We start from the raw sequence: 20,000 nt of genomic DNA on the forward strand, positions 1-20,000 counted from the left end.
CGTTTTTCTTTGTTGCCACACCGTAATAATGGTTTTCGATTTGCAACACGCCCTCTTAATCCCAATTTAAGTAGGTGCCGTCGAATAAAAGAAGAGGTGACATGATTTCCCAGTTGCTGTGTTACTGTCTTTTGCCAGCTTGGTTGATGTTTTTTCTTAAAGATAGGGTTTTTAAATATTTATTGTCATCTTTTGTTAGCTTAGGAGGTCTACCACTTTTCTTTCTATCTTCAAGGGAGCCAGTTTCTCTAAACTTTTTAATGATTTCTGTAACAGCATTCTTTGAATATCCTGTTTTGGATGTAGTTGTCATGATACATCGTTTTAATAAATAAACAAACAAATCCCTCATGTTTCCTCATCAATTTTGTTTATTTATTCAAAATAATATATTCTTTCAACTTTTCTTGTATATTATTAAACTTAAGAACGCTTTAAAAAATTTACATAGGAAAAAAATTGTAAATACGTCTAACTATACAATTGGTCTAAAACTTATTCACAGTACTGTATATATATATATATATATATAATATATATATATATATATATATATATATATATATATATATATATATATATATATATATATATATATATATATATATATATATATATATATACATGAATACTTAACTTAAAAATAAACAAAATTTTTTAGAACTGTAGTTATGTATGCGAGGGAGAAAAAGCTTGGCTTCAATGTAAACAATATGAACAGATTAAAATACTTCGAGTATTTTGGGGCCGAGAAGAGGATCAAGTGGGCAAACGTGCAGTAATTTGTCCGAAACCGCCACATGGTTTAAGCATAAAATCTCCATGTGAAAGTAATGCTCAAAACTCTCTCAAAAAGGTTAATGGTCAATGCAATTTACAATCAGGTGTGTAAATAAATTCTCGGCTAGTATAATTAAATATTATTAATATAATTTCAATAAAAAGTTAAATTATTTCACAATTTAACAAACCTAATGCTTATATTAAAATCAATCTTTTAACATAAAATTTTAAGCATTTTTTGAAAATAACAAAATTTCAACAAAATAATATTTATAAACATAGAGTGTATGCCTCAGCACCGAGTGTACGCCACAGCACCGTTAATAAATTTACGGCCCCCAACCCCCAACTGGGCGTGTAGGGAAGCCTAGCCACGGCTCTGATTGAAGATAATTTTATCTTCAGAAAAGTTTAGAATGAGCAGAGAAATTATATGTTACCAAGACAATAGCATTAATAAAAGCGTTTGACAATGACTTTCTTTCAAGAGAATTCTTACTCAGTTTGGAGCTCAAGAATACTTTCTATTGTGCTTTAAAATAAAAATAAAAAGCATTTTATTTTTGATGGGTTCCATCATATAATCAAACTTCTTTATCTATTCAAAGATTTAATAATAAAAGTTATGTTGGCCGTTTCAAAATTAAATCAAAACGGGGAGCTTCATGCAGTTTCTGAGTCCCTTATTTTTTCTCTATTTGCAAGCTTATTAAATTAAAATTAAATTTTAGTGATTTTGAAAGTTAGTAAGATTGCAAGTATAAGATGCAAGTATAAGATACAAGTATAAGATACAAGTATAAGATGCAAGTATAAGATACAAGTATAAGATACAAATATAGGATACAAGTGTAAGATGCAAGTATAAGATGCAAGTATAAGATGCAAGTGTAAGTATAAGTCGATTTTTACTATTAATATGACAAAAAAAAGTTTAGAAAAGGTAATATATTCTTTTTGAACGTTTTTTCCAATCAATGCAATTTTTTTCAAATATATATTTTATTGACACAAGCATGAACATCCTAAAGTTTAGAGATTACAAAGTGTCACATAAGAAACATCAAAAATCATGTGGGCGCCCAAGTACATATCTACTTCAAAAAACTCATACCTTACTTATAACTTTATTAATTTTATCTAGTTATGCCTAATTTATTAGGTTTTTTAGTAATTCAAAAACTGTTTTAGATATTTTAAAAAAAAAAAACTATTTACAAATTTGTTTGTTTTATAAAATTATTTCTGGTAAGTTGTTTCAACAACCATGTGTTTTGAAAATTTTATTTTTTATCCATTGGTTTATTATCCACTTTAGATGTAAGAATGTCAGGAAGACCATTAATGTAAATAAAAAACAACACAGAACCAAGGATAGAACGTTGATTTACCCCAGAAGTAATTAGAAATGAATAACAGTATTGCCTTCGAGAATGACTTTAATACTGCGGTTAAAAATAAAGTAATATTTGATAATCTCAAACATTTTACCAAACACACCATATAAAGCAAGCTTATGAAAAAACCAGCATGCCAAACTTTATCATAAAATAAGGTTTGACATGCTGGTTGTCTTGATAAACTTTAGATATAGTAATGGCTTTTGAATACGTCAAGTGCATTTGGCCTTACCTTTCTGCCCCCATCTAATACACAATAACATGTTTCATTCGCAGCAGTTAGCAAGTCAGCCATAGAGCAAGAGTTTAAAAACCAAATTGATTGTCAGAGAGTAAGTTTTTAGACTTAATAAATTTTTTGATCAAAGACTCGAAGACACTGGGAAACACTTTTTTAAGACTATAACAGGAATGTTATCCAGACCACAAGCCGTAGAATAGTTTAATTGAGAAATAATTTTAGCAACTGAAGCCAGAATGATTTGGATGTCAAACAATGGATTGATCTGTTTAACCGGAATGGCAAGAAGAGCACGGCCATTAGATTCAAGAGTCGAATTAGAAGAAAAAGTCCACTCAAATAGTTCTGTCATTTTTTAAGGAAAGGTAATAAGATCAGATCCACAAGTTAGAGATAAAATGTTTGACTTTTGATTATGACACTGTTAAAGATTTTCCAAAAGAGCCAAACTTCTGAGATAAGATGCGAGATTTAGAGAACTGGAAATAATGGAGCTTAGCATCAGAGAACTTCTTTTTACATTGATTTCTTACAATAATAAAAAGGGGCTTGTTTTCAAAAATTGTTCTCGTAAAAAAGATGAAAAAAATGATTACATTAGATATACTAGCTGCACAAGAAGATAAAAAGCATGGAGTAGAATGAGGCTTTACTTAAAACTGACAAGAAGGAATTAAAGCTCCCTTACCTGCTTGGATCCAGGTGGTTACGTAGAAGACGTATTTATCAGCAGAGTGAGAAAATACATCAGCTTGAAAACCATAACGTAGAAAATTGCGAAAAGAATTCCGTATCAGCTTTTAGATAGTGCAAAGATAGTGATAGAGGAAGTACGATATAAAAGATTTATAGTGATCATTGCATGGTCGGAACCACCTAAAGGAAAACTAGGAGAAAAAATTCAAGCTAGGATCAGAGACAAGACACAAATCAAGGAGTGAAGCTAAGTGATTAGGCTTGTCTAGAAAACAAGTCACAAAGTTACTTATCTGAGTAAGAGATTGATAAATACAGAAGTTATGGGATTTAGTACCAGCATGGTAAGTGGAGTTAGTGCCAAACCATTCATTGTGATAAGCATTAAGTCACAAATAATAAAAAAATTGCCAGAGGGGTAAAGAGAAAGGGCATAGTCAATTTGATCAGAAATATTTACCTTTGTTGTTTATCGTTCTCCTTTTTCTTAAAACTGCACTCTTTTAGTTTTGAGAGGAAGAACAAAAAAGGTACTAAGCAGAAGTACATTAAACCTGATTTTTTGACTTATAAATTACTTGATGCATAAGTATAATCCCAGGCCAAACATGTGACTGTTGGAATCTTTGCAAATCAAACGATGGTACCCATTAACACTGATATCTGAAGAAGAAACAGTCAAGTTTAAACAAGCCACATAAAGAGCAAGCAATTCTCGTGAATTTTGCAAGAGGTAAAATTCAATTGGTTAGTTACTTTAAATACCACAAACTTTGTGAAAGATATATTGAAAAATATAGGTGGTGTTAATGGTTTTTTGTGTTTAACATTTTTGTTTAATTCGGCATGTTTTTAGTTAAAAAGAATTTTAATCATTCATATATAGAGCATGATATCTCAAGCAATGAGCTATGCTATTATCTTATTCCTGCTAATTAACCCTAAGTCGTAACTTAGGGCTCATAATGCGGCCTCGACAATACACACCAAAAGCACTGACAGGGACACAAACTTTGCGCAACAAGGTTCTGTTAATACTCTGATATTTTATAACTGTTGAAATTATCTGAACACTACCACAGAGTTAGGGGTAATCTTACTTCCAGTCGAAGTCAAAGTTGTTAAACTGGGTTTTGGAGCTGTACCCTCATTAGGATGTAACAGGAAGTATTTTTAGTGAGACACTATCTATAACCTTTACTCAGGTAAGAGCCCTAAACAGCGAAATTTAAAGTCGAAATTTATTTCTCCTATTCCTTTCCTAAAAAATCAAACCCTAAAAGGCAGAAGGACACGGGGCAGGTTGAGCTGGGTTACATGATACCATTAGTAGAGTAATCGTGATGATCCTGAACCTTACATGACCTGAAAAAGTAAAAAGAAGATGTGTATCTGTGGCGCAGTGTTTAAAGTACTAGCTCAGAACCAAGAAGTCTGAGGTTTAACGCCGGCTCTAGCTTAATAAGCAACATTGGTTACAAAGGAGCGGTGAACTTCCTAGTTCACCGCTCTTTGTAACAAATGCTCTTCCGCGGTGCTCTGTGATAAGATCGAAAGAATTTCTGTAAGCACCTCAATAACTTCAAAAAATAAATTACTTTCTGTAAACAGTATATGAAAACATGGAATGGGATAATTTGGAAATGCATTTGAAAAGCATTTCATATAACGGAATACTGGATTTTAAGGTGAGCGTTTATTTTATAGTTGGAGTCACTTTAAGCATCGTGAGAGAAAAATGTCTTTTATTTGGTTTGCTCTAATGTGATCAAGTTTTTTTACTTCATCCACCAATGCACTAAAAGAACACAAATAAAATTCCTGATAATTAAAATCAAAAATTACTTTTGCTGTTAATTACTTTCAGAAGCTCAATGGAGTTTTCTTAGGATTAGCTCAGTTTTACGTTGGAGATCACTAGGATACGTTTGTACAACAATTTATATAGAATAAGTCTAGTTTTATTTCAAGAAACAACTTAGTAGCACTTTTCTTTGTGACGTTTAATTTATTGCACAAACATATGTACATACAACCACATTGTAAAACCATATATGTACATACAACGATATTGCGCAACCATATGTCAACCATATTTAGCCAACCTTAAAAACTTTTTGATAATTTTTTTTCGCATTATCAATCATACAGGCTTTCTTTTTTCTATATTAAGCTTTTGTATAAAAAATATATACAAAAGTTTTACAAATCCTATTGCCTGACAAAGTTGTTTTAAAGACGGATAAAATCAAATTGAGTTGAAACCAATATATAAAAGTGAGAATGAAACCAATAAAATGAAAGCATTTAGCACTGTAAATTTATTTGAAATTCAAAGCGTGAATAACTGTTTTCAAACTAAAATTTAACTTAAGTTATAATTTAACTTTTTTTAATTAAACATTCGACTTAAACGAAGGTTGAGAAAGAAATTTTAATTAAAGTAAAACAAAATAAATCTTAGGATTAATGCATACCCCCGGCATTTAAAATATTTGGCTAGACTATATAGCCTTACAGCCTAGACTCGCCAATAGACTCGCTCAGTCCTAGAACCTTTTTAAATATAAAAGTAACCTAGTATAACATAGTCACGTAAAGCATAAAAAAAAAAGTTACGGTAATAGGAAAAAAAAGATCAAAGTGCCGGAGATATTATTTTTAACATAAAATTAAACGTAATAACTAAAGAAATAATAAAAAAGAGGCATAAAATTATGCACACAGTAGGCTTGTATAAGAAAGATAATTTTTGTATTGATAGTCAATTATTGTTTTTCGATTTATAAACAATTTTATTATTAGGATGTGAAATTGTTGCATCAAATATATTCTTTGATGACGACACTTGTGGAAAAACTTACAAGTATCTTAAGATTTGTTACGAATGTATACCTGACGAATCTAACGCCGTAGACGTGCTGCTTGAAAAAAGAAAAAGAAGAAAGAGAAAAGTGAAAAGAGGTACCGTTTTTTTCATTTTTTTATAACTTTTATGGCAGCATTTTGTGACTTAAAGTGGCGATATTGTCGCCATTTTTTATAAATATGACGCAAAACAGTTCGTCTATTAAAGAGTTTTGGAAACTATATAATAATAAAATATTCAAATATATACTATAATATAAAAGTTATATGATTCATAATATATAAATAATACATTTATATTATATATATTTATAATCATGCTTTTTTCAGTTTTATTATGTTTGTTTTGTACACCAACTACAATCAGATGTTTCGCTCCTGGCTCCGTTTCTTTTTATTTACAGTCTCTTGCGAAAGTTTAGAATCTGTTAAGTATTTTTTAGGTAAATCAATAATTTATTGAAAATGACATACACAAAGACATAGATGTAGCAATCGTGGCGCAGTGGTAGCCTACTTGCTTCAGAAACAAAGGATCCTTGGTTCAAAACCCACCTATGGGTAAGTTTTGCGACATGGGTTAGAAAGGAGGCATGAACTTCCTATGAAATGTTTATCCACGGTGCTTTGTGATAAGATCGTATGAACTTCTTGGAGCAACTAAAAAAAAATTAAAAAAGAAAAAGCTAAGATTTAATATATGTTATATAGGTACACCAGGGCCGGTTTAACCACTAGGCGAACTTGACGGCCGCCTAGGGCGGCAAATTTTCTAAGGCGGCACTAAAACTTGCTATATAAAAAATAAATATACTAAAAACATTGCAAAAATCTTTTTCAAATCTCTTCTGAATTAAATTTAGGAGATTTGAAAAAGTACTCTTTTAAATCGTGTCAAATAAAACTTAAGTCAAATTGCGTCAAACAAAACAAAAGAATCAATTTTGATACTTTTGTTTTATTGCGATTTCTTTTTTCTTTTTATACTTTTTATGTAGAATGAAATTTTGTAGTAGTTAATACAATGCAAATTTTTCATTACTCATTTATAGAAAAATTTAGCACGTTTGCAAGGTGTACATTGCCACTAGATTTACATAATTTTATATTAAAAAATAATCGAACAGATTGTGCGCCCAACACTGTTATAGCTTTAACAATCCTCTTGACACTACCAATTTCCGTGAGCGAAGCTTCTCAAAACCCAAACCGATAAAAAAATTTGTGAGAACGTCTATGCAGCAAGAAAGACTTGTTGGATTAGCTACTCTGTCAAGTGAACATGATATTGCTAGAAACATTGAACTGACAGAACTCGTTTCTATATTTGCAAAAACAAAAACCCAAAAAGCGAAGTTTCGGAATTATTTATTAATATATTATAAAGTTACACGAATATGCGTTTATTTCAGATTATGCATGTATATATTCTTCCGAATGTAAATACAAAATGTAATAACAAAACTTAAGCATTCCTTTGCGAAAGTAAGTTGGGGAGGAGGGCGTAGTGTGTCAGATTCGGAGGGGGGCGTAGGGTGCCAAATACTCTGGCGCCGGCCCTGAGGTACACATGTATGTATTTAACATAAAATAAGTTTTAGCCTTGTGTATGTCATTTTCAATAAACTATGGATTTACCTAAAAAAAATACTTAACTGATTTTAAACTTTTGCAAGAGACTGTATTATTTATTTGTATTATTTATTTGTATTATTTATTTGTATTATTACTTTTTTATTAACATTCATAAGCTTAAATTAAAATTTAACTTTAATGAAACCAAGAATAAAAATTTATTAAAACTATAAAAATGTTTTCTAAACTAAAATTAACAAAAATTAACAACTAAACTTAAAAAAAAGAAACTTGGGCAATAATCATGATGAGATTTAGTTTAAAACGCACCTACGAGACTTATTTACAAATTACGAGATTCATCACGTAAAGATATATTTTAAAAATAAATTGTTTTTGATACATCCTTTTAGTTTCATTAACATTGATTTTATCAGAATATTAATCGTGTTAAACTTATTAATTGCATATTTGCGCTAAAATAATTTACAACAATATCATTCTATAAAACATCGTGATATCTAAACTAATCTCATCTCCTTCTGAACAATTAATGCCTGAGTTTGGTATGCATTCCCATATGCCGAGAGATCCATTACTGTTTTAGAATAATGCTCGGTAAGTGGTGCAGCCAGTAATTTTTTGTATTTTTCTAATATAAATCTATGAGCACTAGCCATTATATTCTCTCATGCTATTCATTTAAGTTATTTCTAAACGCAACATTCAAAAGCATATTAAGTAAAATAGTGTACCAAAAAGCAGCAACGGCTATAGGGAGGTCGAGGGCGGCAAGAAAATTGGGACAGAAATTTTGTTGTTTTACATGTTTTAATTTTGTAATTGTAAGATTAAAATAAAATTTCTGTAAACAAAACGTTCCTTGCTATGATGTATCTAAATTTAACATTTCATCGCAATACATTGTTTTTAAATTCGATTTGCTTACTATTTTGTATGTAATTTATGAGCAAATTCATATATTTGTTATGGGCTACCGGAAAAATTTTGCACGAGGGTGGTAAGAAGATTAAGGCCGGCACTGCCAAAAAAAGTAAAAAAACACTTCTTCCCTACGCTTTGTGCATTTCATTTGTTTGTAATAAAAGAATATTTACGTCATTACCTATTTACTAACTGAATCATTAAGTTGCATTAACTTAATAGAAATGAATTTTAATAGTACTTATAGACGTTTACAAAAAGTGGACGTCTAAGATATAGTTGAAAATTTGTTCGAGTTTCCTTACTAGGAAATGATTGAAAATGAATTTTTTAAATGATAGTGGTAGCTAAAAAAATTTTCTTTTTCAAGAGAAATTTATGTTTTTTTAAATTAAATTCTTACTCAAGTCTTACTCAATATAAATAAAACAGTTGTATTAAAAACATACTTTTAAAATATTTATAAATATCTTAATCATATATTTATTACCTTTATGAAATTTATAAAATAACTTTCTTTATTACTTTTAAAACCATCTTCACTTGAATTGAAAAAAATATTTCTTTGGTATAGTTTTAAATTAAATTAAATTTTTTAAATTATTGGATGCATGATTTTTTGGATTTGCTTTACTTTTAATTTCTACCATAACTAAGGCTATACAAAAAATATGCCTAAATGTATAAAAAAAGTCATTTTAAGTTTTATTTAAAATTATTTAATTAAATTAAAACTGAATTTATAAATTTTTATCAACCATATCTGTTAATTAGTTTAGTTAATTAGTCAATGCTACTTCGAAATATAATTGTTGGCGAAGTTCATATTGTGAAATGGAACGCAGAAAGTTCAAAAGAATTCAGGAAACAGACAAAGAGCATACTTTATAATACAAAAAAAAATTGCTTCATTAATTACAAAATATTACTGTATTAAAATTAGGTTTCAACATTGTTAATAAAAATGAAAGCAATGTTCAGTTAACTTTTAGGCCTTATTTAAAATAAAAATGTAGTTCATTGTTTTCACACTAAATTTTCACGCGCTAAATTTTCTTAACAACTCTTGGTTATTAACCATTGGTAAAATATAGTTAATACCCATTTGTAAGAACCTAACTTGAATGAGTTTATTTCTCCATCCATGAAGACAACTATGGTTGATATAGACAATCAAATCTAGGCGTGTACCTTTTGAAGCAAGAATGTCATTTGTATATTTCTCTCTTATTTGAAAAGCTTTTCTTAATATTCATTTTGTTCAACAAACTAATCTGGCGACAGTTTTTATCTTGTATTTTTATTGATATAGCCAACTGTCGTTGAATTTTTATTGATATAGCCAACTGTCGTAGAATTTTTATTGACGCGATCAACATGTAGTGATAGAGCGCTCGCTTCATAGGCGAGAAGTTCCGAGTTTGATCCCCACCACATCCTTTGTTGAGCCACGCTCAACTTGTTATTATATCCACACAGCAATCTTGTCGTGAATGTTCGTGTTTTGGAGTTATAGAGTTGAGAGAGAGAGAGTTATAACCACAATTAAAGTAGCTTTCTCGACTATATTGGCCTCGATTATAGTGGCCTCGACTATAGTGGCGTCGGGGAGGTGAAGTAACATAAAACAAAAACAAACAAAAAACATTGTTTTTTTTTTCTCATTACTTTTTGCTATTGCTATTATTTTTTTATTACTATTTATTGAAAACGCTTAAATTGCTTAAGGATCTGTTCTTGAGCATTCTTAGAGGATCTTAAGGTAGCTGGCAATGATTGTTGTAACTTGAGGTAGCTAGCAATGATTGTTGAATTGAAACTCCTTTTTAATTATCTTAATAATAGTTTTGTAGTCATAGTAAAAACACAACTCTTTTTTAATTATTTTATCATGACAAAACGCTAAGTAACGTTTGATTGTGAAAAAACGTTTTTCTTCGACTTGTTTGGTTGCTTCTATTGTGCATGTAATTTGTTCGCCAAACTTTTAATACTTAACATCATTAGACCTTTCAAAAACCAAGAAGCATACGATATGACTATGAAATTATTTGCTCTATTACTTGAATTCACTCTTCTTCTGCTGTCATCTTATTGATATCTTGAGCCATGTACAAAGATTGGATATAGATAGTGTCAGCCGGAAATTGGCTTTATGATTGACACATGGCTTGTGAAATTTAAAGTTAGACATATGTGCTACTAGGAAGAACGGTATGAGTTCATGGACATTTTATAACAGTTTTGTAAAAATAAGTTCCGTTTAGACACTAATAAAAAAATAAAAAGGATCTTTAGCAAAGTAATGGATAACAAAGCCAGTAGTAAATATTTGGTTCGCTCCGTTAAGTTTATACAACTATTCTTTCTTTTAACTCTTTGAAATTAAAAGTCTTTTATTGTTGAGTTTATCATTTATTTGTTTAAAATCTGTTACACCTTCAGTATACTTAAATCCTTTTTTTTTTGTGTGCAAGTTTTGAAATAGAGTACTTGTAAGATTTATTTTTCACAGAGGCATTTACATCTAAACGAATAAAAATATTACATCTTACAGATGGAATTAAAAGATTTATGATGTCCTTCTTACATTTTAGACACAGTTTGTATCTAAAATAAAAAGTTTAAAAATATTTTGTAATAATTTTGATTATTTAAGAAAATTACCTTTATAACCAATCCACTTTCTTTTTTCAGGTATGAGCTCTAATTTAATAACTTGAAGATTTTACTTAAGTAAGAAAAGGTATATGAGATATATAAGAAGATATATGACAACACTCTCACTGAATCCTCTACTTTACATCTATGTATCAAATTATCTTTCATCAATAATCTCTCAAGGAAACCATACATACAACCCATCTAAAAATAGCATCTGCTATTTTTGGATGGGTTATTTTTACTAAGGCGTGCTAATCACTTTTTTACCTTTATAAACCACTTATTCGTCTCATTATGTAACACACAGGGACGAATAATAGGTTTTTCTTTTCCATAAATGCTTTCGTGATCAAACAATTAATCATCACTTATTCCATCTTAGGATCTTAGTCTATCATCTTTTATTCTACCACAGGACTGGTATGAAATACTGTTGTTATGTTTGGGCTGGTTTTTCTAATGATGGTTTTTCTCTTCTAGACAAGGTATAAAAGCGTATTGTAAATCTAGTTTGACCTGCTCTATCTTCCAAGTATGAGCCATTCTCCAATTGTCAGAAGGTATTATCATTGTAATTCTTTTACTGTATCTTTTCCTACATTTCTCGACATGCTCTAAAAATTCTTTCCAAATCAATGCTTTGGAACTTTCCCATCTCATATTTTATTGACTCATAGAGTTTTTTAAGTCTTCTGTCAAATGTTTTCTTGCTTTTTAACGATATTCTTTGTTTTCTGGAAACTCCTAACTTAAATAGTGATCGCCATCAACCTTGTTGTGAATGAACTATTTTAAAAAAATCTAACAAACACACAATGCTTTTTTTTAAAAAACATTGTTGAAGAAGAAGTATTTAACAGAATTTCTAAACTACATTCTATTTTTCATTAACTATTCTTTATTACACTTTATGAATGAGGTAAATTAGTTTAAAAAAAAAACGAAACATGACTGGATTTTTTATAGGTACAGATAAAATATTTCATATTGCATCATAGTTACATCGATTTAACAATGTGGATATTCTGCTTCAAGAAAAGAACATTGTAAAATACTTATTCTTTCGAGACTTCATCAGGCGTAGTACTGTTTTAATGCATTTTCTAGGACCTTCATCAGACGTAGTACTCTTTTAATGCATTTTCTAGGACCAATTAATAAAGAATGAAGAATTGATCAGCGTATTCTAAGTTTAGTTTTAATAAACTATACGCTTACATTTTTAAATTTATTTTTTAAGGTTTATTGGCACTGAGGCAGCTTAAGATGTTGATTGATTTGTAAAAATGTAACAAACAATAACAACCATTTATAACAACCATTTATAACAACCATTTACAGCAACCATTTATAACAACCATTTATAACACCCATTTATAACAACCATTTATAACAACCATTTATAACAACCATTTATAACAACCATTTATAACAACCATTTATAACAACCATTTATAACAACCATTTATAACAACCATTTATAACAACCATTTATAACAACCATTTACAACAACCATTTATACCAACCATTTACAACAACCATTTATACCAACCATTTATTCAATATAATAAATCGTTAAACTTATCAATAAGGTAAATTGAGATAATTATAACATTAGAACAATTATAACATTAGAATAATTATAACATTAGAATAATTATAATATTAGAATAAAAAAGTTTTTCCATACAATATCAAAGGAAGAAATAAAATTATGAATAAACAGAAAGTATATTTTTCCATACAATATCAAAGGAAAAAATAAAATTATGAATAAACAGAAAGTATATTTAAAAAAAAATGCAATTTTAAATAATTTATTTCTGAATAACAAAAAAAAAATATTTGTTGAAATTATGCTTTACTCAAATTTACTTAAAAAACTTTAACTACTACTAAAAAAATTAAGAGTTAAATTCATTTTGATTATTTTTTTATTAATTAAGTTGTGAGACAGTTTAAGAGAAACAAAAAGTCTTTGCTAGGCTTTTGAAACAAAATAAATTTAGCTTTTTTTACAGTCAATGAAAGTAATTAAATGAAATGAATTTCTGCATGAAATAAGATGAAACGATAAACTGTACCCAGAAAACATTCTATAGTTGAATTTCAGTAGATCTTTATAGGCATTTTGAGCATTTTGAGCTACCACTTTAGTTTTGCTCATCGGTACTTAGTAGACTATTAGTGACAGCCGCCAAAATTAGCTAGTCGATGACTAGCCACTATCAACATGTCTGAAAGTTATCGGCTTGCGATTTATAGCGGCTATTACTAATGGTCCACTAAGTAACCAATGAGCAAAATTCCAATGAACCGTTAAAAATGCCTATCAACAATCATCTTGTTATTATTAACTACAAGACGTTGCTGTTAATAACAACAAGATGTTGTTGTTATTGTTAATAACACCAACATCATGTTGTTAATAACATCAAGATGTTGTTGCGATTGTTAATAAAAACAACATCTTGTTGTTATTTACAACAAGATATTACTGTTAATAACAACAACATCTTGTTGTTACAATAGCAACAGCAACTGTAACAAATTTTGAACAAGAATAACATTATTGTCTTTTTATCATTTAGAGATCTGGTACATATAATCTTATTATTACAACCATTCAGTATTTAAATTAATAAGTTGTCATTTTAAAGGATCCTCGTTAAAACTACAATTAACTCCTGATGACTAAAATGAGACAACTTTAAATTGTTATTATAGCCATAGTTACATAGCTATCAAATTTAATTTAAAATAAATTTATAAACAATTATATGATATTAAAAAAAATATATTTATTGGTTTTCAATAACATCATTAAAAGCAATTCGACCTAGACGAACTGAAGTCATTGAGGCATAACGTTTTGCCACTTCCGGATCCATTTTGTTAAGACAATTCACGATACGCCGTTTGAGTTGAGGAATGCTTGTTGCTTGCCAATTATCCTCGTAGACTAAGCGTTTCAACTGACCCTAAAAGTCCTCAATTGATCGAACTTCTGGTACATTGGGTGGATTTTTTTACCTTTGGCAGGTATTTGATGTTATTGGCATCAAGAAAAGAAACCACTTCATTTGCATAGTGCGAGCTAGCTAAATCTGGCCAGAACAAGTACTCTTCATTTTTATAATGTTTATCAATGAAGGGTATTAACCGCTTGCGGAGACATCCAATGTATGCTTGTTTGTTGATTGCCTAGCCACTTTCAACATTGGTTTTGAAGTCCCTTTGGCCGACATAATCAAAGAGACTATCACCTTTTCCTCGTACTTCTTCTTTGTTTTGAATTTGACGTCGCTAGTTGTAGATGACACGTCGCTAGAATAGAAGCCATCGTTGCCAGCCAATGTTGTAATCGCATATGTGAAATACGATTCGTCATCAAAGACAAAATCAAAATTCCTAAAATTGCGATATATATGCCGACACAAAGGTTTGATTCAAGCTAGCTTTTTCAATTGGTCTATGTGCTTTTTGTCCATTTTTTTCGCCTTTGGACCGCTTCCTTTTTTTCGTTGATAGCCTAAATTATTGTCTACACGTTCTAGAGCACGATATATGGTCGCTTTCGATGCTCTTTTATCTAGAAAGTGTTTTACTGTGAAGATTTTTGCCTTTTCAGATGCGAATTTCTAAACTGGCAAATGCGTTTTCTTAGGTCTTTTTGCAAACTTGTTTTATACGGAGCCATTTTAACTAATATTTTAAAACTATAATATTATTTTAATAGAGTATTAAATTCCCTATAAATATACTAATTTATTTCAATTGCATGATTATGAATAGCATACATAAATTGATTTAAATTTTGTCTCATTTCTTAGTCATCAGGTGTTAAGTCAAATTAACAAGTTGCGAGACCAAATTGTCTTAAGTTGCAAAAGCTAAAGCCACAAAAGGCAAACCAAAAATCTAAGCTAAGACATAAAACCTAGACTAAACTCAGAGTAAATGGACATAAAGGAAATATTTAAATGTTTATTATTTTTAAGGGTTTAAAGTAGTAAATTTTAAAAATACTGTGTAGCTTAAAGTAGATAGATCTAACAACTATAATACTGATTTTAGACCAAAACATGAGAATATTGTTTTTTTAAAGTTATCATATTCAAAATTTTGTGTTCTTTCTTTGGATGTATGTAAAAAGAAGAGTTTTATTTAAGTGATAAACGTTGGTCTTCATCCAGGTCATGTAATTACTTTTTATAATTTGTAAACTTTTTTTTCTTACTAGCAAAGTGTAATTTTTAAAAAAAGTTGCTTGTAAATATTTTGAATTTTAGCTTATTTTAAAAACTAGCCATATTTTTACATATATGACTAACATTAATTAAAAAATACAAGCCTATAACAATTCAAAAGCTCATGAAATTTATAAAAAGGAACACTAATAGCTTTTTTAGGTTTGTAGTTGTCAATGCAATCCATTAACAACAACATTAAAATTATACAAAATGCAGCTTGTGCAAGTTATCTAGGATTAGATATCTTATTTAGATTAGTTGTAAGGGATAATTATTTACTTGTTAAAGAAAATTTTTTTATTTTTTGACAAATATTTTATTTCCTTTAGTGAGTATGACAACGCGATGTAACATTGACAGGATAAAATTGTGCTAGATTGAACATTAATTATTTTAACCGATGTTGCAGCCACCTTTCAAATGAACAAATATTTTTATCCGCATAATCGCACATATAAATAACAGCACAATATAGCGGACATAATTTTAATTAACGCTGAAAAAATTTATTTAAAAGGGAAGTAAAACAGTGCTATTGAGTAGTTCCTAAAACACGCTCCACCTTCAAAACGCACCACTGTGATATCTATATAATTTAGGGTAATTTTAATAACTTCCCACGTGAGTTCTTAAAGTTATCTCAAGCAGGGGTACTTTTTGCGAAGAAGCTCCCTAAAATACACATATAAAATTAAATACCTCTTTGACTGTTTGACTTTAATTGAGAAAATGAAATTCATGTTGAAATTATTATAATTAAACCTCTACGGTCAACAAACAACCGTTCTAATTTTTTACAAGATTTATTACAGAACCAACTAAAGACATTATTTGTGATAAATAAACCGATTCTTGTATTAAATAGACATTATAGACTATCAAAGTGTTGCGTTTTAAAAGAAAAACAAACTGATTTTGTAGTTTACTTTAGCTAGTTAATTTCTAGTCAAGGATAGACTGCTATTGAATAATTGAACCACCAATCGAATTAAGAGAATAAACACGACTTTTTGACATATATTTACTGTTATATATATTTTTTTACATTCTTTAGACGTAGAGCTTAATTTCGAGTTCGAAAAAGTAGCTTAAATTATTTAAAAGGCTTAAATTTTATTTTTAAAGAATGAATTTAATTATTAAGCTCTACGTCTTAAGAATGCAAAAATACAGAAAAACGAATATGTCAAAAGCTGGTTTTTATTTCCTTCTTCTAATTGGTGGTACAATTAATGTGTTGTAGAACTTAATAGTTTGATAATCCTAGACATAGTTAAGAAAAATAGTTCAAGTAACTTGATTTTTTCTTTGTCAAAATTCAAATAATAATGATACCTCTTATGTAACATTTACAGCATAAAAAAACACATTAATTCTTACCCCATATAGAAGATAAAAAGGTAAAAACACGGCGAATGCTACCTCAAACTAAAGGTAACAGTTAAACACCAAAAGTAGAATTATCCATCGACAATATATGGTAGCAATTTCATTCGTACTAATATTTATTATGTATATGTATATATATATATATATATATATATATATATATATATATATATATATATATATATATATTCTTCTTTTGCCTCTTCTGTGTCAAAATAACTTTTGTTTTTCGTTTTAGGTGGTGGCGATTATTTAATAGATGAACGAAGAAAGAGATCTTTATGGGACGAGGATGAAATACCTAGCGTACCAAAAGCAATTTGGAAACACCCATCCCATCAATTAAACCTACCTCATAATAGCTAATACAATCACACTAGAAACGAGAACAAGTTTTAAGAATCCATTCTTTTAAATATACGAACTTATTTCGAATAAAAATCATTTAAGATTATAAAGATAATCTTAAATGTTTTCCCAGCAATTTTGTTGCAGGGCATTTTGCATACTTCAATTCTTGTTGCAGGGTATCTTGCATACTTTAATGATTGTGGAATAAATTTATTAACCGTATCAAGAGCTAAAGATGGCTATAAATTTTTAGTTTGATCAAATAAGTTTTGGAGACAACAAAGTAACCAATAGAGTTGTGAACTTCATATTTGTGCAGTTTATTTAGCAAATTAAAGAGCTTTTGTAGCAAATAGCAACTAAAACATTGTAAACAAATTGTTGTAATCTTTCAGGAATGTGGTACTAGATTGAGCTTATTCTTTATGCACAAAAAAAAAAAAATTATTAGAATGTATTTTTTGTAAACAGATTTTTTATATTGTAAATAATACGCTTTTAATATAACTACCGTCATATAGAATGTATTTTTAGTCTCTCTCTTTTGCAATTTTAAAATGTTTTTTTAAAATCACGTGAATGCATAAGTAACGTTATTTAGTATTACGTTATTATTTAGTAGATTATCGATCGTAGGGTTTTTTTTTAACCCTTTTATCTTGTTGACGCAAAACTTCTTTGCGATTGAGAACCGGATGACGTTTAACATTTTCATCGTTACTTTTAGCTAGACTGTTTAACTTTCTTTCCAAAGCTTTGATTTGTGTTTCTCTACAATAATTTATAAAATTAATGTTATAAAAACGTGTTAGCAAAGCGGCGGTAAATACTGCTGCACTAATTTTAAAAGTTTGCTAAAGTGATGGCAAATTAAAGCCGTGAAAAACTTGTTAAAACAATTTATCTAAACTAATTTATCTTTTTTTTTTACATTATTTTTTTTATTTTTATCAAATAAATATTTTTTGAATAATTTTTTCTCACTACAAAAATCCCTCATTTTATGCTTGTTTACTTGACTCATCTATATGCTAGTTGTCTTTATGTCCACTTATACCTGTCATGTGCTTATTTATACCTATATTTGTTACTTTATTTTCAATATTTCCAAAGATTATATAATAAACTAGTCGAGTCGGGAGCAAAACGGAAATCCACGAAACGCATATTGAAAATAAACAAATACTCACGTGATTAAATCAACTTAAATAAGAAAAGTATTGTTCTAATAATTTGCCGTCACTAAGCAAAATTTTGCGGTATTTGCCGCTGAAATAGCTTTACCAAATAAAAAAGAACAAATTGTCCTAAAATTAATAGGCAGAACTTTGTAAATAGCTAAAATAGTATTACTCGAAGAACAAAAAAATTTAATGACACCACTAACCTTTCAACAGCGGTTAAAACTACGGTAGATGAAACGCACTTTAAAAATAAAATTGTAAAAAAAATATCAAAATATTATATGTAGAGTTAAATCGTCAAGATCATATCACAATCATTTGTTTTTTTGAGGGAGAGAGAGGGAGGGGAGATGTTAAGTTATTAGCTGACACACATGCTTTTATATTATAATACTACCACCCAAGTCCGAAGCGAACGTCAAAATATATGCAAGTATAATTGCAATGACGTTTACTTTTTTTTTTAACCAATTATATTTTGCTACCGACAACTTTCCCAAATTATTGTTTTACCGACAAAATTTTGCATATCTTAGTGGGTGTTTGAATTCCACCCTGCAGCTGCGGCTCTACTAACGCTTTAATACAGGGACTGGATTTAAATTAAATTTAAAATACTCTCAGAATCTATTTTTTTATATATCGCAACCAAATCCGGAAAATCCAGATTTACAAAAAATTATTCAAGGTTCTGGACTCGATTTATCCTAGTTACATTTGCCGTTATAAATAAATACGTATCAAGTATTAGGTTTTGTCACTAAAACATTTCTCATTTATATAAAATGCATCATCAGTGATTTTCAATTCCAAAATATTTTTCATTTTTAACTTTTTAAATTCTAAATTATTTTTTAGATTTTATATTTTTAAGCGTATATTAGTAACTTCTCATATTTTTAAGGCGTAATGGTTTTTTTAAAATATAGCATATCAGTAGAGATGTCTAAACTATAGTCCTAATCTATTATTGATAATAATAATACTATCATTATTTTATACTATTATTATCGCCTAAATCTATCATTATATATATACTATCAAACTACAGCCCTATTCTAATACTAATTTAAAAACTAAATTTTGCTAACTGTGATAAACATTAAACTGCAATCAAATATTATTTAAAAAAATTCTATGCGCTATAAATGCAATGAGCTATTTAAAAGTTATGGATGAAGTCAATGAGTCAAAAGATGAAGTCAACCAGGCGAGAAATAAAAATGCTGTGGATGATATATTAAAAAATGCTGTTGGTGATGATGTATAAAAAATGCTCTTAGTGATGACGTATAAAAAATGTTGTTGGTGATGTTTAAAATGTAATGAAGTATCAGTATAGATTTATTTCTCTTTTTTGACTTTTTCTCTGAGTTTAACAAAATTACATTTTCTAAACTCCAAACCTACATTATTCAAAGAACTATGTATACTACTACGCCACTAGCCAAATAATTGCTTATCAAACAAAAAAGTTCGAATCCAACTCCATTGTTGCGAAATCCATATGACCACCTTTGTCAAATTAGTGACTTCCTTTAACCATATCGCTAACATTTGTTGATTAAAGACTAAATGACTTCCAAGCAAGGTCTATGAGTCTCTAATTAACTAACTTCTAGTTTCTCATTTCGAGTCCAAAAACTTTCT

At 29.0% G+C, this 20,000-nt stretch overlaps 2 protein-coding genes across 2 annotated transcripts in view; one reads left to right on the top strand and one right to left on the bottom strand.

The window, feature by feature from the left end:
- The window catches only part of LOC136072093 (probable serine/threonine-protein kinase DDB_G0282963), a 43,466-nt gene extending 25,777 nt beyond the window's left edge, over positions 1–17,689 (top strand). The window contains exons 7-9 of the mRNA XM_065820356.1: positions 662–884; positions 5,926–6,084; positions 17,054–17,689. Coding sequence (XP_065676428.1) covers positions 662–884; positions 5,926–6,084; positions 17,054–17,181 — 510 coding nt within the window. The 3' untranslated portion in view covers positions 17,182–17,689. The remainder of the gene's footprint in view (positions 1–661; positions 885–5,925; positions 6,085–17,053) is intronic.
- The window catches only part of LOC136072094 (probable RNA-binding protein 18), a 7,296-nt gene continuing 4,906 nt past the window's right edge, over positions 17,611–20,000 (bottom strand). The window contains exons 4-5 of the mRNA XM_065820357.1: positions 18,554–18,591; positions 17,611–17,937 (exon numbers count right to left, since the gene is read on the bottom strand). Coding sequence (XP_065676429.1) covers positions 17,790–17,937; positions 18,554–18,591 — 186 coding nt within the window. The 3' untranslated portion in view covers positions 17,611–17,789. The remainder of the gene's footprint in view (positions 17,938–18,553; positions 18,592–20,000) is intronic.

The sequence above is a fragment of the Hydra vulgaris genome, chromosome 15, assembly GCF_038396675.1.
Source record: "Hydra vulgaris chromosome 15, alternate assembly HydraT2T_AEP".
Taxonomy (NCBI): Eukaryota; Metazoa; Cnidaria; class Hydrozoa; order Anthoathecata; family Hydridae; genus Hydra; species Hydra vulgaris.